At 46.2% G+C, this 23,971-nt stretch overlaps 1 protein-coding gene across 2 annotated transcripts in view; it reads right to left on the bottom strand.

Moving 5' to 3' along the window:
- The window catches only part of CABLES1 (Cdk5 and Abl enzyme substrate 1), a 442,043-nt gene that overhangs the window by 277,386 nt on the left and 140,686 nt on the right, over positions 1 to 23,971 (bottom strand). For both annotated transcript variants that reach the window (XM_069220017.1, XM_069220018.1), the window contains exon 2: positions 15,806 to 15,877. In XM_069220017.1, the coding sequence (XP_069076118.1) occupies positions 15,806 to 15,877 (72 nt within the window). The remainder of the gene's footprint in view (positions 1 to 15,805; positions 15,878 to 23,971) is intronic.

Raw genomic sequence — 23,971 nt, 5'->3', positions numbered from 1 at the left:
CTAGCCTTTTCCTTCTCCTTTTCTTTTGAGACTTTCTTTGGTGGAGGCCCAGCATCCAAAGTCTCCTGAAAAGTCAGTTTTCTTTTAATGGTTACAGGAGGAGAAGCAATGATCCTTCCTGTTTCCTCTGTGTATCAAGTTTGCGCTGTTTAGCATCCATGTCCTCTAAAATAGGCTGTATACTAGATGACTCCTCTGTAGCTGTGGTATGCTTGTTACCAATGGTTTTCGATTTCAAAGGTTTCGCTACGCAATATTTGGCTCGATCAGAAAGTGTCGGCTCCGAAAATTACATCGATTTTTTAAACTCCGAAATGGAAATGTCCGGTTTTCGGCTCAATACCGAAACAGATGTAGTAGTCTGTTTGGTCAGTGACAAATGCACTTTGGTCTTGGATGTTCTCGGTGCCAAACCCGAAGTCATTGGATGTATTTTTCGGCTCCGACCATGGCCCGAAGGCAGTGGAGGACCGATGACTAGTGCAGGAGTCTTTTTGAACTGTCTCTGGTTGGTGTGATGTAGCTGATGTACTCACGCAATGCGCTAGTGTTATGGACTGGCTGTTGACGTTGGAATCTCGATCCGAGTCCGAATCTCTGGTGGAGACGACTGTGTGCTGTCCCACCTCTTCCTGCGCATGCTCCTCTCCGAAGATGTCGGATGTGTCGTCTCTGGACTGGGACGCCATCTCTAACCGAGGCGTTCTTCGGTCCCGGAGAGTCTTCCTGGATCGAAACGATCTACAGGCGTTGTAGGTCTCTTCTCTGTGATCTGGAGACGGGCACAGATTACACACCAAATGCTGGTTGGCGTATGGAAATTTGGCGTGACTGCGAGGACAGAATCAAAACGGAGTTCGTTCCATCAGCCTGAAAGCAAAGTAGGCCCAAGAAGGGCGAGGTCGCCCCTAAGGGTGTGTAATCGCCCTGACGATTTAAATTGGATCTACTATAAGAGTAGAAAGGTGATCGAAACTATAGCAATGTTTAAAGAAAAGGTAGACTAAAGTTCAGAAGTACGGAACCGCAATCCACCGGAGCAAGAGGAAACACGTCCGAACCCGACGGCGACGAAAAAACAATCTAACAAAGAACCCAATGACCATGTGCAGTATCACCGAGAGGATGAGTCACTTGATCTTGTGACTCTAAACTATTCTCTGAAGAAAAACAACTTGTAACACTCTGAGCCCAACACTTGATGGTGGACTTATGCAAAGCATGTGTATCTACAGCTAAACATTCCATCGAACACTGTGTTACTTGCAACGCAACAGACCTCACCCAAGCCCTAGTGTAAGCCGCACTTCAGGTCAGCCTAATATGTAACTGGCACTGGTAGCCACAGACTAGTACAACAACAGCCGGTGAGCAGCGGGAGCCAAGGCCACCTCGACATGAGGGTGGCCCGTTTGTCCTGTACCTAGAGGCTTAAGTGCCAGCAACACAGCATGAGCCTGAAGCAGAGCGGGTGGGATCGGTGGATGCAGAAAGAGTTGGGCGGAAGGAGACCAAGCATGATGCTGGTGCGCACTGAGGCTGTGTTTGCACCGACAGCACCTTGTGAAATGAGCCCTGGGAACATCAGTGGACATTGCGGGTCAGGGGAGGAGTTGCTTGGCCTTCAGTGATTCACCCCCCTCAAGCCAGGGAACAGGCGCACCTGGCTTAGTGGCGCACCAAATGCCAGCTTGTTTATATCTGGCTGGGCCCCAGACAACCTCATCTACGGAAGCCTGAGCTGGCGCCATAGAGACTGGCGAGCTTCTGGAGAAGAGATGGATCCTAGCTTAAGCGAATCCTGTCCTGGGAGATGATTGAGGTCGGCGGGCTTTGACACCCGATGGCCGCCTCCTCTCAGTGAAGCAGTGTTGCGGCTGGTATAAGCTGGGGGCTAACAGCACTGTTTGGAGGACTGGGAGGGGGTGCACCTACGAATGCTACCCTTTTATATCTGAAGACAGAACCAGGTAAGAGGGCTCTGGGAGTATGTGGTGCGGGCCCCTGGTTGGAACACAGTCCTACAACACTCCCCCCAGCCCGAGGGGAACACTCAACATATCCTGCAACATCCTATCAGCCTGCCACCACTAGACCCGCGCTTCCCCAACTGTTGGACACCTGTGTCAAATGTATTGGGCCTAGATCTGTGTGACCCTGTGGGGTGGGGGGAGGGGCACACTGCCCACAGGGAGGTGTACTTGGACACAGACTGTCCTAACCTACACCTGTTTTCTCCTGGGACCTGTACGCACATGGCAGATGTTTGCTTTCCCTACAATAAACCCGCCTGCTTGGCTGCAGAGGGTAGTACGCTGTGGAGACTGCACTGGGGACACCAATTGGGCCGGATCCTGACCATCTAATTATTCCCCATGAGAGCGCACATGTAGGTGGTTGTCCCACCTGGAACACGAGGACCCTGTGAGGGTGACAGCCAACATGCTGCAACGCTGACCAGCCCAGATGAGCCAAAATCCAAAGGGTGTTAGCCGCCACAGTGTTAGCAGTGTACGGACAATTAGAGGGCCCAGTGACCGGTACATGCGGGAGCAGGTGTAGCCTAACAGGGCACTAGCCCACAAGCCCCCCTCGACGAAGAAGCCCCACACTATTGGGACCAAGAATCGCACCCCCCCTCGAGAATGACCATTGTGGATCGACCGACTCTCTGGCTGGTATCGGAGCTTAATGAGGTAGCAGGGGCATCAACGCCAGCAGGTCGTGCTCAGAGACCCTGGTAGAAGTGGCGAGACAAGCCACTGACAGACCGGGAGAGTAAGCCACCATCCTCAGGAGCATACCATGGGTAAGGACAGACCAGCGCACTCACACACAGCGAATACCATCACACAATAAACCACCCCATGTCAGCTCACCCAGAGAATAATACGACGAAGGGTGGGGGTCGATAATACAGGGAACCCGTCAAAAGGAGACGCAGAACCTTCAAGGCCTGAATTGTGGGCAGCTATCTAAAGCTCCCAGACCTGCACTCGAACACAGAATAGAGACAGTATTTATTGATGCTAACCTCCTATGACCGGACCGGAGGAAAGTCGCGGACAAGGTCACGACTGCAGAAGGTAACATCACTGAGCTGCAGGAGAAATTGCGGTCCTTAAATGTCAGATGGCCCAGTTGACCATGGTCACTTGCTGGAATGTCGTGCTGAGGATGCAGAGGGACATTGTCCCTCCAGAAGCATGCAAGAGGGAACTAACAGTGCACAGCCGCACTGAGGAACTGTGGGGAAGATTAGCAAATACACACAAACAATATAGACAGAGGCTACATAGAGAAGGTGACAAATCGGACAGGATCTTGACTTGGATCCTGGTAGGGACCACATGCCACTGCTCACGACATTCCCAACAACACCCGGGGGTAGTGGCTCACCTACAGAGCGGGCATAGTGGGGAAGCATTTTGGAAGCACCAACAAGTGTACACTAAGGACACAAACCCGAACCGATACACACACTTTCTGGAGAGCCTGGACACCCCCAAGCTTGGTCTATGGAACCTGAGGAGCTTAGGTCGCCACTGAATATGCTCTCATAGCCTAAGGCGTCAGGAGGGGATGACTTCCCACCTAAATTTTATCAAGCATTTTTGGCAATGTTCACAAAGCGGCTCCTGGAGGTCTTTTTAGAGGTGCACAAAGTCGGGATACTGCCACCAACCATGAGGGAGGGGGAAATATGTATGTTCCTTAAACCAGGGGGGTGACAAGTCATACCTCACGGCGTGCAGACCGCTCACGATGATTACCTCAGACATGAATGTCCTTTGTAAACTACCTGCCAATCAACTGATAGCCCACATGACACAACTGGTTCATGAAGACCAGTGTAGTTTCATACCGGGCCGGGATGAACCTTCAACATCTAGCCCATGTCCTCCACAAAGTCGAGCATCACAATGAAGAAATGGCGTTGGTCTCTATTGACCTGAAAAAAAAGCCTTTGGTACTGTGGACTGGGGTTATTCACTTGAGATGCTGAGAGTCATGGGTTGTGGTCCTCAGTTTCGCCGTTCGGTCCATCTGCTGTACACAGAACCCAGTGCCAGAGTGGGATGCAGTCAATCGATCAAATGGATTCTGGGTGGTGGGAGAAAACAGGGTTGCCCACATTCTCCGCTTACTGTTTGCATTTCCGATGCAGTCTCTGGCAGTATAGGCGCGTCGGGAGCTGCAGGACTGGGGCACATGCTTGGGAGATGTCCATCATGTTATAATTGCTATATGCGGACAATGCCTTATTTTATCTCTCTTCCCCAGAGTTTCATTGGCAATACTGCTGCATTTATTAGATAAGTCAGGACACCTCTCCAGTCTCCAGCTCAACCGCTTCAAATCGCTATTATTTCTCCTTGCATCCCTGGTCGCAACTCTGGTGGACCACCTCCTGGACATCGGCTTGCGCTGGGAGCTGGCAAAATGTAGATACTTGGATACCAAGATGGCACACACCAAAGCATAGCAACTACGCCTCAACATAGACAGGGCGCTGGACATGCTAATGACAGTGTCCTTCTGGAACACGTTCCCCCTCTCCCTGATGGACAGGTTGGTATATCCAAAATGGTGCTACTGCTAAGATGCCTCTATGTCCTGCAGAACTCGCTACGCCCCTCCTAATGAAGGTGTTCAGACAACTGGAGTCAGTCCTTATCTTCTTGCTTTGGGCAGGCAGGGACAGCAGAGTGGTCCTGGCCACATTGACCAGGCTGTATGAAGAGTGGGGTTGAAGGTGCCACAACTGGACCTGTACTGTATTATTATACCACACACCTACAGAACGCAGCCTGTTGGCTGGACAAAGGTGACAACTGGAAAAATCAGTTACTGACTCGGGTGGTGGAATCCAGTCGACTGCCTGAATTATTAATGGAGGGTGTGGGCCTCTGGAAAGATATCCCATACATAGTCCGACAGACAGCAATAATATGGCAACGTTTCGTCTAGAGAGTACTGAAATGGGCCCCTTTTCACCGAGAACTTCTGGTCTGGAAACTGTTGCCGATTAGGCATATGATGGCCAATATGTTCTTCCTAGCATGGAAGTAGGACAGGTGTATCCTTCTCAGGGACTTATACCCAGAGAGACTTTCATAACCTTCGAAGAGGCTTGCAAAGAATTTGCGCTAGGGCCTGGGCACGTCCTGCATCATGCCGGACTAGTTGAGATAGCCAAGTTGACTTGGCCCTCTTACCCTGCGCGCCCAAACATACTAACACCCTGGGGATCCTACTGTTCTACAGGAAAGGCAGTCTGTTGATTACACTGTTATATAAAGCTATGTGACCTGATGCAGCAGGGGTGCATACGGCCTGGGATGTTGACTTAGACATCCCAATAAACGATGGGGCTGGATGCGTGTCTGTGATCTCACACATACAGTCTCTTGTAATGCCTGCTTTAAGTTGGTGCACTACAATTTCCTGCACAGGACTTACCTCCCACCTAAAGACCTTCATTGTGTGAACCCGACTCAATCGGACAGCTGCCCACGTTCTGGTGTTAGTGGAGCGGACTTTCTGCATTTGGCCTGGAAGTGCTGGGCAGTACAGAGCTATTGGACCCAGGTGGTAGCAGATTTAAAGAAGACCACAAATTGTAGTATTGAACACACTCCTCAGTGCTGCCTGCTGGGCAATATTAAAAGGCCACAGGGACGCAAAATGGCATACAAATTTTTACAATTGACACTGGTGTTGGCTAGAGGTACAATCGCCACCATATATATGAGTCAGAGGCCACCCGAGTTAGAAGACTGGTACGTGGACATACAGGAGTGATCACTAGTGGGGGAGACCCATATGAAACTCAGCAGAAGGGACCAAAAAGTGGTTGAGGACCTCACAGTCTCGTGACATCTATGTGAAAAACTCCTAGACCTAGATGTCAACACAGAATCAATAGACAGTGACAGCTCAGATGACCATGTGGGAGACAATCCTGATTCGGTGGGGGAGAGGACCGCACTTAACAAAAGCAAAAAGAGACATAATAGAACATGGATATTGTGTTGCACCTTGGAGGGATTGTGATGAAGTGAGTGAGGGATGGTTGGATAAATACCTTCTTAAGTTGAGCCCACAATGCTATGTACATCATTCTCAAGTAATTGCTGTATTATGTTTTAAAAAACTGAAAAATATAGGTTATTAAGAAGAGGTGGAGAAGCAAGTGGAGGGGGGAGGTCTCCTAAGGACAGGCCTACAGCCCAAAGACAGCGGATAGAGGGGTTGAGGGAGGACTTGTCTTAGTGTCCAATTCTGAACTCCGGCATGTCAGTTCCATATCCAGGGCCTCCTCATGGGTTGCTGCAGGATTATCTGATCCTAGTCCATAACACATCCTCCATCGGTCCCAGATATTTTTAAACTTCAGAGAACAGCCTCTAGCAGTGTACATCTCATTTTCGGCTCCCATGCAACTGTCTATTCCAGTTATCCACTAGGCTTTGGTGAGCATTGTTCGCACCACCCAGACCTGTGCTGTATCTCTCTTGCTGACCACTAGGTCCAAGGAACAAAATACAAGTTTCCTGAGGGGTAAATCAATATCTTCGGGCCCCCAGGAATATAAAGTGCAGGTTAATCTGGATCTCTTCCTCCAATATGCTGCACAGCTCCTTTAGTATTCGCCCCCAGTGCTCTTGTACATTTCTAAATGTTTTACTTAGTTTGCTTGACAGTTGGAGGTTCTCTCTCAGCTATAACTTTTTGTAGAAGTCAAATATTGGCTCTGATGTCACAGGCACATCTAAAGTGAACCCAATATGGAGTGAGAATAGCTACTGCTCTCTCAGCCATTTTATGTGGTAACTGATGAAAGTGGTCCCTTCATGTGCATCGTGTCTGGGAAACGTTTGAAGGATGTCTGGACAATATGTGGTTTCATTTTTGTAGTAAATAGGCTATAAAGTGCGAACCGCCGTTGGACCCACAATGGTATAGTTGGTGCTGGCCAGGTAATTCCATCTCAGACATACACTCTCACCTATCCTTCCCCAAAACTGAAGCAGTAGCTATCCCGTTCTGTTGGCTTTGATTGTAGATTCCCACACCATGAGTGAAACCCACCCATCCCCCAATTTAAAGCGTTGTGGCCATTCCCCTGACAACAGAGCTCAAGGGGGAGCCCAATACACACTGCACTTACACCAGTTCAAACTGGTCTCTCTAGAGAGCAAACAAGGGGTACACAAATCTGGCCCAGAAGAAAGAGAAAAATGCTCGCCCAGGATTGTCTTAGGAATGCCGCCTTCAACAGAGGAGTATAAATACTGTCCACCAGAAGAGCAAGTACGTGGTTCATCTTTGTTGACTGGACACCAAGGAGGCATGCATATCAGTGTAAGGAAGGAAGGCTTTTGTACAGGAGTGGAATGACCATGGCTGCTGTTCTCCCTGCAGACTCGACCTCATTTTGAATACCCTGTTTTACTGCTCACCAGGAGGAGAATGAAAACCTCCTTACTTGCAAAAGGAACTGGACCATGCTTGCCAGGACTACTGCCTTTAGTCTTCCTGGTTCCAGAGGTACTGGCAGCTGAAGTCACTGTAAACATTTCCTTCATCCAGGCTAGTGGCCAGCCCCGACCGGTGTGGGCTTCCCCACAACTAGTAGATTTTGAGATATACACTGCTCAAACTTTTTGGTAGTCTTGGGAAACTGGTCAGTTGGGTCCACAAGTCCAGCTGAGTCCACAAGAGGACTCTGTACTACAGAGACAAAAAAACTGTCATTCAAACTGTATGGCACCACTCATGAAATTCTGACTAAAAATCAACTTTATGTCCTCAGTCAACTAGAGTCACTAATCAGGGCATGGCCAAGTAGCATGACTAATGGCACAGACTAACCACTGGCTCCTGAAGCCCAGCACAGATCCTGAAGTATCTTGGCGTGGACAGACTGTGAAAGGATTGCTGTGGTGCCCTGAGGTCTAGGTGCCCTCACTGGAAGGACTGTTGAGGACTGAATTACCCCGGAACTGCTGCGAGGGCATTCCTCTTGGTGCATTAGGATGGTGGTTGTGCACGGGCCCATGATGTAGAGGCCTGCTTTGAAGATGGCAGGCTCTGCAGCTGTGGGTGTCAGACAGTCATTGGATTGACTGATCCTTCGTGTCTCCCCCAGAAACCCCTGAGCAGCATTTCAGGAGTTCGGAGAGGCATCAGGAGACAGTGTCAGAATGGACTGGGCTGTTCTAGTCTGAAGCCTGTCTGCCTGGGGCATAGCTGCTTGGGACTGGGCTGCTTCTGGACCATCTGGCATTAGCAGGACTTTCTATTCTTAATCTTTGGTCTACAACTTCGTGCGGCCTTTGCCTCTGGATCACAGCTCTGTGGAGAATTGTTGGGCAGGTCAGCCAGTCCCGTAAGATGATTCTGGGAGCTAGGGGGAACAGACCCAAAGGAACTGAACTGTGGCATCGGCTGTGGAACTCCTGCATGATGCTTACCCTCCACCTCATATGTCCTCAAGGTACCCGTGGGCTCCCCTCAGGGATTTGGGGTCTTGTGGTGCCTGTCAGCCTAGATCCTGCTGGGCCTGGAGGACTGGGTTGCCCTTTGGCACCACAGCCATGGACGAACGTAGGGTTGACTGGATTGTGCCCTCTGTCGATTCACTTCAGTGCCCAGACTGCCTTCACTGCTGTTTATGGGACTATTCTGCGCTGCTGGAGCGACTCCGAGTGCTCTGGACTAGAAGCACATCACCTGCATACATGCACCATCAGCAAAATACCAGCACTGCAAGGGACAATGCCCAGCAAACTAAAATGAACCATTACAAGCAGATACAAGGCTGAAGTGCTGACAGACTTGCAAGCTGTTCTTACTCACTGATGCGCTGGCTGACACCTACGGAGTTCAAGTCCTGGCTGCAATCAAAAGATCGGGTCACACTCTAGGAAAAAAGACTGTCATATTTCTTGAGGTCAGTCTTCTACAGACAGTTGAGGAATTAAAGACTAAAGTGAATGGCATGAAGAACTTAGTTAGATCCCTGACAGAACTCACCATTCAGATGGACAATAGAGTCGGTGGCGCTAAGGGGAAGTAACATGGAAAAAGCAGAAAGTAAGCATACAGAGAAGTTCTTGGAAAATTGGATTGTGAACACTCTTCAACGCTTTCACAGTGCTTTATGGAGGAGAGAAGGCATGGAGCACTCACCTCCCTCACCACTGGGCGCTCAGCCCAGAGCCAACACTGCTAAAACACTAAACTATGGAGACAGGGATCTCATCCTGCAGCATGCCAGTCCTGCAGCATGCCAGAGCAGCAACGGATCGGCGACATGAAGGAGTGCTCATTAGAATAGTCCTGGATTATACTCAAGTGCGCAGCAGCTTCAATGGTCTGTTGAGCCAGTGAAGTTAAAAACTAACAGGCTGCAGAGGGTGGTGGGGAAGCTGGTACACATACTGATGCAGCTTTTTGCCGGACTGTGACACAACAATAAATATATGCAGACTTAAACACTTACTCCATTATGCAGCCGACTGGCTTGAGGATCTCTTGTTGGTGGCGGTGGACCATGAAAAAGATTTTGATACCTTGAGCTGGGCCTACTTCCTGAAGGTCCTGAGACATATGGGTTTCTAGTCTATCGTCCTTGGCTGGGTTCGGCTGCTATTGACCAATCCCATGGGGAGAGTCAGGAGTGGCAGATTGAGCTTTGGGAGATTAGGAAGGGAACCAGACAGGAGTGTCCCCTCTTGCCACTGCTATTCGCCCTTGAGGTGGAGCAGTTGGTGGCAAAACTGAGAGAGGAGCTTAGGAATTGGGGAATTAGAGTGGGTGACACCAGCCATCAGTCTCCTTGTATGCCGATGATGCCCTGAGCTACTTGAGGCAGCCCAAGGTCTCAGTGCTAATGGCCCAACTAGAAATCATTGATAACATTACTGGTCTGAGAAATAGCAGGTGTAAAACCATTCTGTTTCCGATGGGCACCCTAACGAGGACCCCAGTTGAACACTTGCCTCATCTGTGACTGATGTGGGAGGTGGACAAGCTCAGATACTTCAGAGCAGTGGTAGCTCACAACACCAAGAAACAATCCTTATTTATAACAGGGTTAGAGGCCTACAGTCATCAAAACAGTTTTGGAATAGTCTTTCTCTCTCCATTATAGGCATAGCAACCATCGCAAAAAGGTTTTTCTCCTACAATGTCTCTATAATATACAGAGCTCCCTGTGTCTCAAATCAATTCCCACTTTCAGAGAGCCGGACAGCCTGGTGTGGGTGGGAAGGATTATTAGGGTGGTTATGGGCACACAAATTGGACCATTATGAAAGGGGGCTGGAACTCCCTGATAAATAATTGTATTACTATGCACAACATCTGCAGCATGCGGCTAGGTGGTCGAATGAAGCTACTTGGGGGAATGCATGGGAAAACTCCACTGTTTGAGCTATTGATGAGGGGGGATTGACCAACAGAGTGTCCATATGTTTTTCGTCAGACTGGGAGTGCCAGTGAAAGGGTAGTTCTGGAAGACCTCCATTTGCAAGGGAACTGGATAGATGGGTCCCACAACCATTCAGTGTAGAAGGAGGAATGTTTGACACTGTGGAGAAAGTGGGGATGTCACACACTGACAGATGTATACATCGTGGAAGTCTTCATCTCCTTTTAGGAGACTGAGGATGCTTTCAAGATCAGTCAACTCCTGCACTATGCCAGACTGTCCAGGGTGCCTAGGGAGATATGGACTGCTTTTACGGGTTTGTCACCCTCCACCTTCATCATTAAGCAATCTTGCAGCTGGGTTCACAGTGCCATTGCATAACTTTGCTATGTAAAGCCCTTTATTCAGACAGTGCAAGGCCATTAACGAAAAGTGAACAAGCATGGAAGGATAACTTCTGAAAGCAGCTCACTGTGGAGTGGGATCTTGCTGAGGAGGCACATACCAGAGCTTCTAGAAGAGATGAGAAAGTTGCCAATGATTTGGCAACATGGAAAGACACACTGCAGGCATTCATGGTTGTACAGGGATCTGACACACTGGATCCCCTAAACATTGGAGTCGGAAGATGAGATATAGGAGGCACACATCAAGGGACTCTGGCACTTTAAGTTCAAACCCACCCGTCTGAGATTCTTGGTCAAATATTGTGTGTAGAGGAGGCAGAACGGAAAAATTGAATAATTATTTAACTATAATAAGTTGAATATGTGTGTAAGTGTAATAAGCTGAGATCTGTACCAAGGGTAGGGTAGCCCAAGATGTCTTCGTTAATTTTCAATTCCTTTTGTCATATTAAAACTGAAATAAAGTTGGGAAAAAACCCAAGACTCATCCAGGGTACACATGAGAAAAAAAATTAATGAATGAAAAATTGAGGAGCAGGTACACAGAGACCTTGCAGGCCACTCATATCAATATTCCATAACGGGGACAGCTAGAATGAACAGCAAGGGTTTGTGAGCCACCGTCCTTTTTTCATTCATTTCATTTTTTTACATATGAAGACCCTGGAAAGAAAATGGAGTCATAATTATTCCTACCACATAGGGAGCATAGGTGCCTCTTATCTTCACCAGAGACACACGTGCAAGAGCCTAGGTAGCTTTTTGCACGTCGCAAACAGCAAATTTTGCTGTTTGCGACGTGCAAAAAGCACATTGCGATGCACAATCCCCGTTTTGCGATTCGGTATCCTGGTTACCGAATTACCAGTGACAAGATTGTGAAACCTCTGTGCGATAGTTCATAGGCCATGTGAATAGTAATCATTTGATTACATATCCTGAATAGATCTTATTCCAAATGTACTATTTGCTGTAGTTCAGGTTAAAAAATAGTTCATATACAAATGGATTGCAGAAAGTTACTGCAGTTCAGTTGTTTCAAGTGTCTATGCAAGTAAACACAGCAGGTTCAAATGAATAATAATGTACAGACTCAGCTACATACGAATACACAGAGCCCAAGGAACAGTACTTACCTTTAACTATCAGTTTCTAACTTGTAATATCATATTATAGATTAGAATCTCATCCTCTGCACTCCTCAACCATTTATTGTTGTGGAAAATATACTACACCTTGTTTTTAGATCGAGCCTATCAAGCGCGCATGCGCTGCCTCTCAACATGCTCTAATCTACTTCTGTGGGCTTTCACCACTCCCATCACTTTCATTCGTTCCTTGGCCTGCCTTTCAAAATTCCTTTGGTTTGTTAGGTAAATGCTTTAGGTTTGTCCCACCTTGAGGCTGTTTTGTTACCACCCTGGAGACTCAATCTGTTGCATGGATTATTGCAAGATCGGCCATGTAAATGCTTTAGGTTTGTCCCACCTACAGGCTGTTTTGTTACCACCCTGGAGACTCAATCTGTTGCATGGATTATTGCAAGATCGGCCATATACGTTAGTGTTGGCGCACTACTTTTTTCTTTTGCCTCTCTGATTTGCGCTCATGTCAGTATGTTGTTTTTTCCTCTAAAAATTAGCTGTTTCTTTGCGGTGTTTGCGCCAGACAAAGGCTGTAAGCTGGAGGGGGGATTCTTTTTTATTTATTTATGTAGTGCAAACACAAACGGAAGATCTGAGCGCTTTACATGAGCGCTGGTTAAATTTGCAGTCCCATTCCTAAATTCTTCCCAAGTTTAGCAGTTGAAAAATATACAAACTGGCGTTTTATAAATAGAAAAATCACAAAGGAAACCCTCAATGCGGCTCTCCCCAACACAGTAGGAAAACCAATAATACAATATTCACTGCATTCATCAAACTCACCCCAAAATGCTTTGCGGGGTATTCCTTTTACAACACATTTTTGCCTATAACTCAGTCTGTGGTGGCCCTAGGACAATGGGACCACCACCAAAACGTTCAGCACGATGTGCACACTAGGTGGGGGAGGACCCCACAATGATAACCTCTCCCATCATTCAAAGTCTTTTTAAGTTCTCTCATGGCTAAAGATTTTGCTTTACAGCTGGAAGTAGTTTGTGTTCTAAGGGCCCTGTTTGTAATAAAATTCTAGCAGGCCTGAAAATTTGTGATGCACTATGCCCTCCCGGGGCTGAATATATGGTTACACTGCACTGCTCTCATCTGCCCTTCTCTTTTCATGTGGTTATGCCCTCTATTGGCTGAGTATATGGTTACATGACCATGTTTATTCCAAATGCTATTTTTATTGTGTGCCCTCTAGCGGATGTTCTGACCATTACAGTCTAATGCCAAGTGTATGAAGGAATGCACAAACAGTTTATTTCTGATAAAGGTTTAATGTGCGGCATGGCTAAATACTTATAAGGTCCCAAAGGAGAGACCTATTGGCTGTGCCAATGCTTGTTCTTCAAGTTTTAGTTTCAGGTGTGTGATATGTCTCATGACCAGGTGTCCTGAAACCCACAATCTGCGGAGGCCCATGCCTTGATTAAAATGGCTTTGCCATGATGTGGTTATATTACAGCAACAGAACGTTGATCTATCTTTCAGATTGTCTCAGCATAATGAATGTATATACACGAGTGCTGTGTTGATATTGTGTATTAATAGATCGTGCCGCTGCATTTTGTGCTCTGCGAATAAAGTGGGTAGTTCAGTTACCTAATTGATACTACAAGGAGTGACTACTTTAGGTAAAAATGTGTGTGATTATTCGGTCTTTACAACACTAAGTATGGGTACGCTAGAGAAAATGCTTACAATTAACTAACTGCTTAATTATGTTATTGATACTGAAATCACTACCTTTAAAAGGCGAACCGGTTAAACAGGAAATATGAGTTCCTTAAAACCCATGTGCAAGCACCCTTCGTGAGATGGCCCTATTTATGTCTTCCCTAAAAGCTATTATAACAGGAAAGTAAAAAAATTAAGGATGTTGTATTTTTGTAAATAGGGCGCAATAGAAACCAAATGAACTATAGCGTGCAAAACAAGCCTCACATTTGAAATATTTAAAAATATTTCACAGTTACGCGCACCGATGTCTGTAAAGGTTCAACATGTGTAGAGAGGCAATAGTTTGGAAAACACTCCCAGTTAGCTGTGTAACAAGCTCCTGCAGTTGGACAACACTACTCTCCAACATCGTCCATACACTCTTTATTCAGACTGAAACGTCCAAATTCTAAGGATTCTCCCAACGTCCTGCGGGAATGCGCAAGTTATGGCATGTGTTCTGTACACTGATAACCACAGTGGCGACTTTCAGTGTTTTTGTGAGTTTGATCCAAAATAATAACTCCGTTTTTAAGTGTTTTTTCCCAGTGAGAGGCTTTGGGTCAGCAATCTTCTGGCAGTGGTCTGTTCGAGGGCCTTTCACAGTCAACTTCTCCCCAGTGGAGCATACGGCTTGGGGCAAAAGTTAGTCCCTTCCAGTCACTGGCTCTTCAGCACTGTGACTGTAGGCATTTTGCCTGATAATGAGCTCTTCAGCCTGAAAAGGAATGTCTTCGATGATAGCGATGAGGGACCAGTTTTTTTAGTGAGGGGCTTTGAGTCAGCCATCTTCTGACAATGGCCTTTTGAAGTGTCTTTCACATTCTGCTTCTACCCAGCACAGAATAAGCATGGGGCAAAAGTCCAGCCCACTCCAGTCAGGAGTGGCATCATTTTTGCTTGATATCACGTGCACCACCTGGAAAAGAGTGTTTCAGTGCTAGAGATGGTGGGCAATTCCTTTAGTTCTCCAATTCTCCTTTTATGGGTGTCTTTTCATTTCTCTCATTCTCCTCTGTGTTTTTTTTTAGCATCCTATATTCGTACAGCTCACCAGACACTGTTACCCGAGACCTCGCTTTCTGCTTCAACTGCCCTGTTTCGCATTAAATGTGGCCACTGCTTTTAAACTGGGCAGGCACCCTGGATTGTGTTGCACACAGTGAATCACTGCTTTATGCTCACAAGATGGCCATCGTGTGTAACAGCACCATGTCAAGCATCTTCGATTTGTAAAACAATTATGCACAATAATATTGCAAGGTGACTGCATAGGTTGATGTTCATTGGTTGGTTATATTGGATCGGTATTGGGTGGTCATATTGGATTGGTATTGTGCATAGTGGATAATTCTTTTACTACAGCAAAGTGGCCAACACATAGCTTGTAACTTGGGCAGCCATGTTAGAAGTTGAATGCAGCACTAACACTATGTACAATAACTTTGCAAAATAGCCATCCACGGTTATGTTCAATTTATTTATTAATATTGCAAACATGAACACCCCACGGTTAGTCCGTGACATGCTTTTCTACTTTTATTCTCTTCATTGTGTGTGTTTTATTGACAATGGGAAAGCAGGTGAATGGAAGAATCAGTCATTGGGTAAATGAATGGGTGTAAAAGTGCAAAAATCGCTTACAGAGTGTATGCATGACGACTTAAGGGCCTAAACTCACCAGTCGATGAAGAAACAGTTTAAATTATAAGCCACACCTACTGGCACTGGCAATGCTCCTCTTACTCTTCACCACTATGGTAGATGCAATTATGTATGTCCTCCTGGTGGCACCAGAGGCTGTTAGCTGGTATTGTCTTAGTCTACTGATGGCCATGGGATCGTTTATATGCAGCATTGAACCTCCAGTAATATTTAATACATTCAGAACTTGCGAGGTACTCTTTTATACATTGATATTATTATATGTATATATTCCATTTTTGCCATAGGACGCTGCCCACTATGTGTACAGTAAGTATGCAATCAGGAAATTAAAACCACCACCTGTGCTAGACTAAAAATAACTTGTCAAAAGGACATACCTACAGATAAGGACAATATACAACAGGACAAGCACTTCACGTTACCTTCTTAATGGTGCATTTTCTTCAATATCCTCCAATGTTTCCAAAGAAGAGCGTTGAGAGATAAGCCGACGTCTGGATGTAGGAACAAGAAAAAACAATACATTAGATTCACTTGTCAGGCAAGATTAAACAAGTTATAGACTTTAAAATTAACCCCGACCAAACATATGCATGTTGCAAGGCAGGGGCATATAATTTAAGTAAGATTGTATTGTTTCAACGCAATCAAAGTCCATCTATTGAACCTTACCTTTAGACATTTATTGACAATTTCAGGACATTATCATGATAACGCCCTCTGTAATATGGGTAATGCAATAATTAGTCAACCCTGCATTTTCTTCTATTTAGAAATTGAAGAAAACCGATATGTGCAAAAACAAGGGCAATTTTTACCCAATTTCACCTTTAATTCCACATTTCCTGAGAGTTAACTTAGAATATGAGATGTTTCTCGCACCATTTTAATGCTGCATTAAAGCAACTGGTATTTACCTGATGCAGCAAACTTATCACCCCTTCCTGTCCACCCAGAATTAGAGCTTAAGAAGCAAAACAGACATTTAAATCAAGGAGCAAGTTACTTGCCTTCGGTAATGCTCTTTCTATTGGATATTCTATCTACCTGCAGATTCCCTGCCTTTAGAATATTCCCCATGCACATCACGGGATCTGGAAACATTCTGGAGCAGTGCTCCCGAGCACTGATAGGTGGCACTGTGCAACACTGCTGTGGCCTCCATCCAGCCCAGAAAAGCTAGAATAGAGCGACACAGAAGAACCACAACTGTGTGGCAACACCTGTTTATTGTTTGATCTTTTCTGCACATCATGACGCAAAGTCCAAAGCAATTGGAGATATCAGTGTGCAGATCTCTAATTTGGGACCTTTTTAGACGGTAAGAAGGGACCACTTTACAGAACAGGAAGGTGGGTAGGGAGGTGCAGGGGGTAAACTGCAATTAGAGTATACACCTGAAACTGCATTACTAAAAGATACGTAACTTGTTCATCTGATAGATACTTCTACCTGCAGATTTTTCCACATACAGAGCAGATAACCCTGATATTCTAGAATAGATTTTAAAGCAAACACCCCTCCTACAACCGAAGGTTGACGATCCGTGGAGTGGGCTCAGACCAAAAACTCCAGCAGGATCAAACAGGGGCAATATCCTTCATATCGGACCAGGCTGTCAAGGTACGCATGCACTGAAGCCCACTTCATGGTGTGACAGATGTCAAGGACAGGCACTCCATGTGTTAACATAGTGGTGGCAGCCTTGACCTGGTGGAATGGGCCCTTAGTCCTTCCTGTAGCTACATTTCGGCCAGAGCGTAGCAGATCTTAATATCCACCTTGACAGAGTTCTTTCCTGCACCACCTTACACTTCTTTGCCTCCAACAACCCCCGAAAAAACAGATCAACTCCTGCTAGTCTTTGGTGTGATTGATGTAAAAACTTAAGTCTCTTTTGTGGTGTACATGATGGCGTCTCTCCTCCTCTTTAAAGGGGTGCGACGGGGCAAAAAAACTGGGAGGTGATGGATTGCCCAATATGAAAATGAGTCACGAATTTTGGCAGGAAGGCCATACTGGCCCTCAGCACCAGTCTGTCCAGAACAAATGTGCTGTAGGGCAGCTGCATCAAGAGAGATTGGCATTCACTCACTAGACAAGCTGAAGAGATTGTGACGAGGTAGGTAGTGTTAAGGGTCAGACACCACAAGGAGCAGCTGAGCATCGTTTCGAATGTAGTACACATATGAAATGTTAGTTCTAATTATGGGCCTTATTTAGAGTTTGGTGGAGAGGTTACTCCATCACAACAGTGAAGGATATTCTCTCAGCCGAAACATAAATCCAATAGAATATAATGGGATTTATATTTAGGAGGACGGGATATCCATCACTATTGTGATGGAGTAACCCCACCTCAAAATTGTAAATCAGGTTCTAAGATCCTACTGTGGCATCACCAATGGTCTGGGAAGGAACACGTGTATCAAACCTTTAGGAAAACACAATAGGTATTTTAAAAATGACAATTGGTCTGGAAAACTTAAAAAGACCAAAATCGGCAATTAATGTCCAGTAATGCCCATTGCAAGGCCTTGTTGGCTCAACAACAAAACAAATAACAAAATTGCAAAGGGTCTGTCAAGAGGCCACCAGGCCACAAATATATCCCTGCAATTTCATAATGAGACTTCTTTGAAGTGATCTGACAGCCGTTAATCACTTCTACAACTTTAGGTGGCAAATCATATGTGGTCTTCTGCTGCCACACAATCTACATGCGTGGATGTGTAGATTGCATGGGCTCAAATGGAAAACCTTGACCTGCTGCTGTGACAAAAGATCCTTCTGAAGTAGTAGCCTGATCAGAGGGCAGACGCACATGCTCAGAAGGCCCAGGTACCACTCTCTCCTGGGTCCAATTTGGAGCCATTAGGATGACTTGGGCCTGGTTATTCTGTATTTTCTTCAGACCTCTGGTCAGGAAGGCCAAGACAGGAAGGCCTACACAAACCCTGTGGTCCACTCCAGCCAAAACACATCTTCAATTAGCAGAAGTTTGGCTACTACGTGTTCTCTACAGTAGAAGTTTAACCAGGGTTCCCCCCATTGTTGGAAGATGGCCAGTGCCACTTTATGATCTGCCAGGCAGAGCGAGCTGAGCTTGTCCGCATTGGCATACAAGGATCCCACCGGATAGTTTACAATCAGGGAGATGCCCTAAGGTTCCAACCACTAATGTCGCAAAGCCTCTTGGTGCAGGAGCCTCGACCGTACACCACTCTGCTAGTTGGAGTACCACATGTTGGTGGTAACGCATGTTAGAAACTAAAGAAGCTTTCCTTGATAGACTACAGGAAGTCCTTCAATGCCGGATGAATGGCTCACAACTCCAATGGATTGATAAGGAGCTGCATTTCTGCCAGCAATTTGAGTACTCCTCCACCTCTATCAGTTGACATACCCAACCCATCAGAGATGCATGCATCACCATCATCAGCTCTGCAGATTTTGTGTAGTCTGCTCCAAGACCTGAATCACATCCAACAGTTTTCTCCTTGGTGCTGGGCCTACTGCAGAGTTTGCATATCTCATCTGGTGAACTGGACATGCAGGATGCATGAGGCTAACAGACCCAGAAGCCTCAGAGTTGCTCTCACCAAGATCCAGGACCAAGGATGAAACATCAGGATCATAGCCTGAATGTTCAAGAGGCATTGCAGTGGAGGCAAGGCAATGAACTGCACCAAATCCAAGACAGCTTCTATAGAAGGAAATGTCTGCAAAGGAGCAAAGTGTGACTTTGGCTCACTGATTGAGAACCCCAATGATGTTGGGGGTTTGCAATTGTCTTGAGGTGGTCTACAACCGACTGTGGCAAACCTGCCTTCAAGATTCAGGTAAGGGACAACTGGTATCCAAACCTCTGAAGATAGGTGGTGAGCACTACCATCACTTTCTTGAACACCCGAAGGGCACTGGTAAGGATGATGGGGAGCACGGTAAACTGAAAATGCTCTTGGCCAACCTTGAACCGGAGGTGACGTTTGTGGGACTGCAGGATTGGTAAATTAAATATGCACCCTGCAGGTGAAAGGCAACCATCCAGTAGCCTGGATCCAGGGCTGACAGAATCTGGGCCAGTGTGGGCATTTTGAATTTGCCCTTGAATTCGTTCTTCACTGGAAGGCATTCAGAGGGTAAAGAACTAAAATAAGAAGGCGCCTCTATCCTTCTTCGGCATGAGGAAATAGCAGGAGTAACAACCCGTTCCTATTTCTGAGTCCAGATCCCTCTTGATGGCTGCCTTTGGACAACAGAGATAGCACCTCTTGCAGTAAGAGAAGTAGGTGCTCTTCTGAGAGGCACTCGGATGTGGGAGGAAACAATGGCAGGTCCGAAAGGAGTGGAAGGGCATATCACTGCTGAATGTTTAGGAGGACCCATCTGGCAGATGTAATGAATTGCCACCCGGGCAGAAAGGGTCAGATCATGCCTCCTAAAGGCAGTTGTGCACCACAAAAGCCAAACTAAAGAGGCTTGGATGATGATGCTGCATGCGAGGAAGAGTGGGAAAACTGATAACCTGGTATCTGGCGAGTTGCTTACCAGATCCTTGTCCCTGACCATGGAAGGACTAGGGTGACAGCAGTGTGTGACTTGGGAGGGCCGGCATTGCCTATATGCCACCCCTCTGAAGTAGCCTTGAAAAGGCCAGAACTAATGGGGAAACTATCTGGCAGTGGCTCAAAGAACACACTGTTGCCTATACGCCACCCCATGGAAGTAGCCTTGAACAGCCTGGAACTGTCTGGCAGGGGTCCAAAGAACATGTTGTGGCCTAACTTTCCACAAAGCGTTCTAAGGTAGCATCAGCTTGTTTGCTGAATAAGTGGGATCCAACTAAAAGTTTGTCTATAAGGGATGCTTTCACATCTCCTGAAAAGCCTGTTCATTGTATCCATGCATTGCGACAGAGCTCTACGTTACTGCCAACTGCTCACCCCAAGCAATCAGTAGTATCTAGACCAGCACAAGTGACGGTTTGAGCCAAGGAAACCTTAAATTGTTTAGTGACCGCTGACAAGATCTCGCTGGCCATATCCCAGAAGGAGTGCATATTTCGCACTAAGAGGAAAACCACGTTAACAAACCATGCTGGCCGAAGAGAACATCCATTTTCTGAACACCTCAATTAGTTTCTACTCACTTTTTGGGGCAGGGATAAATTAGGATTCACCTTGCTGATGGAAGCCTGGACCTCCAAACTCTCAGGAGGAGGACGCCGCATAAGAAAATCAAGGTCGCCAGGTGTCGATATATGGCATCTGGCCACCTGCCCGTTCACATGTAAGCAAAAGCAAGGCTTAGACAAAGAGCCCCTCAGAGTGTCAGTTAGCGCTCTGTTGAATGGGAGTAAGGGCTCACAAGAAGCAGGCCCAGGTTGCAGGACATCGGTAGGGACTTCAGTCTTAAGTTCAAAAGAAGAAGGTATAGGTCTTACGCCCTGGAAGCACACCAAATAATGATAGCAAAGAAGTACTGACTTCCACTGGCAGCCCATGGGGGCTAGGAGGGCAACCTTAGCATATCACGTTACAACAGCAAAGAGAGCACTTCCTTTAGTGACCCAATCAGGGGAAGCATCAAGCCCATTGGCAGCCCGTAAATCCATATATAAACTGTCATCGTTCAAATGTGGGGTTCAAATTCTCCTCATCACCACCGCAGTCATCTCTGAGCTGTGGTAAGCTTTGGTCAGAAGAGGAACCAAAAAGATGATGGAGCCTTTGAGGCTGGCTCTGCGGAGGTCGTACTCTGTTGTCTGAATCAGGCTCTACAGGAACAGGGTGTGCTGGAGAGGCGCTGGAGCATGACCACAGTAAGGGTTGGACATCAGAGTTGGCACCAAACGACCCTCTGGCAACATCGTCATTGAAACCGGCACAAGTCTCGAAATGAAGTCTGCACCGGAGTCACTGCAGAACCCAAGATGGGTTTCATGGGCCCAGGACGTACCGAGGAAGAATACACCTGTGGTAACCCGACTTGAGACCCCTACGGATCCTTGGGTCCAAAAGACGCAGCAGAGAGAGCTTGAAGAGTGCCAAAAATATGCAGCATGGCCTCCTTAAAGCCCTCCACGTGCTGATGCCTCACAATCATCTCCTGGATCAGGAGGAATATCGACTGGCACCTTGACGCCTTCGCGATTTCCCTTCAGTTAAGCGAATGGGAAGGTGGGGTTGAGTTCCGCTTCATCATCTTATGTTTCTTCTTCAATTGAACATCAACTTACCAGAAGACTTCGATCTCAAGGAAGATCTGTCACGGAATTGGTCTTGATAGTAGGAGCGGGGCTTATGCAAGGTCTGTGATTTCTACCTATGTTTGGCGACATACCACTTTGCTTCAAGGTCCCAGACCGATTTGGATGCAGGACGGCACACTCATTGCATGAACTGGAGTCATGGACCAAGCCCAAATACCAAAGGCACACATCAAGCGGGTCCGTTACTGACATCTGTTTTCTACAGTCACCTGCATGGTGTGAATACTGTAGTTTGAGATGGGGATAACGTTACCTTGCACACTGGATTTCAACTTGAAATCGTCAAATCTTGTCAACAGAGGGAGTGGACTCTAGATCCACGTTCAAAGGCACAGAAAGAAAGGAGCAAACACTGGTTCACAGGGCTGGCACATATACAGGGCTGTCATTCTCAGGGGTGTAGCAAGGCCAATGCAGAGTTGCATACCGCTACCTAGTGGCATGTGGGAGCACTGCAAAGAAAATATCCAATCTGGCGCACAGGGAATGCTCTAAAGGTGAGGAACCTGCAGTAGAAGTATCTATCAGAACTTAAAATTGTAAGATGAGCAAAACGTCATCAACAAAACAAAAACCATATCAAACAGTTTGAATATCAGGGTTATCTGCTCTGTATATGCTCTGCTCTGTATATGCAATCTGGATTTAAAGATCCACGTGGAAGCTCTAGAAATATAGTACAAGAAAGCTACAAATTCTTGGATAATGACTATTACCCACAGCTATGGACACCAAGAAGATCTTATCACAATACAGGACCTGATTTGTAGAAAAAAATAGTATTATGTTGATTGAGGGTTTAGGGCTAGCTGGGGGGGTTGTAGAGGTGGGTAGACTGAAAGAAAATGAGAAACACAGAGGCAGCCTGTGAGGAGCAATATCTAGAGCACCACAGTACTTGAACATGTGTAGAACTCAATCTAGGTCATACATTAATTACCCATATTATAGATGATGCCGGGTCCTACTATTCAGGCTTCATGTTAGGACTGGCTACAACATATCTATAAATTTTCTTTGGAGAACCTTAAACTAAGTGCAGTAGCATGCGCAGAGGATAGTGTTCATAAGAGGTGCCATAGTGATGGCTAGATGTTCTTGTACCCTTTGAGGGTAACTTTTTGACAGCATAAAACTCATACTGTGCAAGGTTGTAGAGCAGGGCTGAGTCATCAAGATGACTGCCATTTGCGCTCATGTGTGCGCACACAACATAATGCACTGGCGACCACTCTGAAATGTTTAATTTCATTCCAACATAGCAGATGACCATTTCAGATTGGTAGATAAAAAGTGTAAGTGAGAACAAAAACAGAAGCAAGTGGTCCAGTGACAGCTTGCTGGGTCTAGACCTGCACAGAAAATACTATATATTAAAACAGAATGGTGCGGGAAGGGAAGCAATAGGCATGGATGCAAGCATTCTAGGAGCAGTGTGTAGCTGCCTGGCCCTCATACAAGCAACACTGGGGAAAAAATAATCAGCAGGGTGGGGCGGGAGTGGGGGAGGTGTGCTGAAACACAGCTTAGAAAGTTGTCCCCTCGGATCAGCAGGGGAAGGATACAAGTCTTCCAATCGGGGAAGGATACAAGTCTTCCAATCAGAGAAGGATACATGTCTCCAGTGAGAACTAATACAAATAGGTTATTCTCCAGCAGCAGGACAAACAAAAATAGGGAGGAAAGACATCGAATAAGGTGCAGGGAACTGAGACAGACATTAAAACCATCCAATCATCAGCAAAGAACTGACCCAAAGTCCACTCTCTACTATATATTGTAGACAATAGATCTTCTGCAGCATACATCTAAAGCTGTCTGTAGGCAAAACATAAATGAAGGATCAATAACTTGTAGTAGGAAAACGTAGGGCAATCACAATAATGATTAATAAGGGATTCCACAAGTCCTAGCATCTTTTGTGGCAGAACTGTCTGAAAACATTATTCTTGCTCTTATAAATTGTTTAGAGAGAAGGACTAAAATCTCTGAATGCTGAAAGCATAATGAAAACAAAATATTTCCCAGGACTGGCAGGCTAGTAAGTGTGGTGGGTGCTTGCAAATAAGTTAGTGTAATCATATAAGTGGTTCCGACTTTGATTTACAGATCCAGCAGTTCTTCTCTGCCACAGTTCTGGGGAGGGTGGTCTAGGAATGCAGGAAATGCAAGTGGTTACAAGGGAAAACTCAGCATCGGCCTGACCCAAGGATGACAACACTTAAGCCATCATTAATGTGACTCATCATTTTCATGAACATTCCTGACCTACACTGGTGCTTAATATAAATCACATAGGTGGTAGAGCTCCTAG

The sequence above is a fragment of the Pleurodeles waltl genome, chromosome 2_2 (assembly GCF_031143425.1).
Source record: "Pleurodeles waltl isolate 20211129_DDA chromosome 2_2, aPleWal1.hap1.20221129, whole genome shotgun sequence".
Taxonomy (NCBI): Eukaryota; Metazoa; Chordata; class Amphibia; order Caudata; family Salamandridae; genus Pleurodeles; species Pleurodeles waltl.
This window is presented reverse-complemented; position numbering and strand designations above follow the sequence as displayed.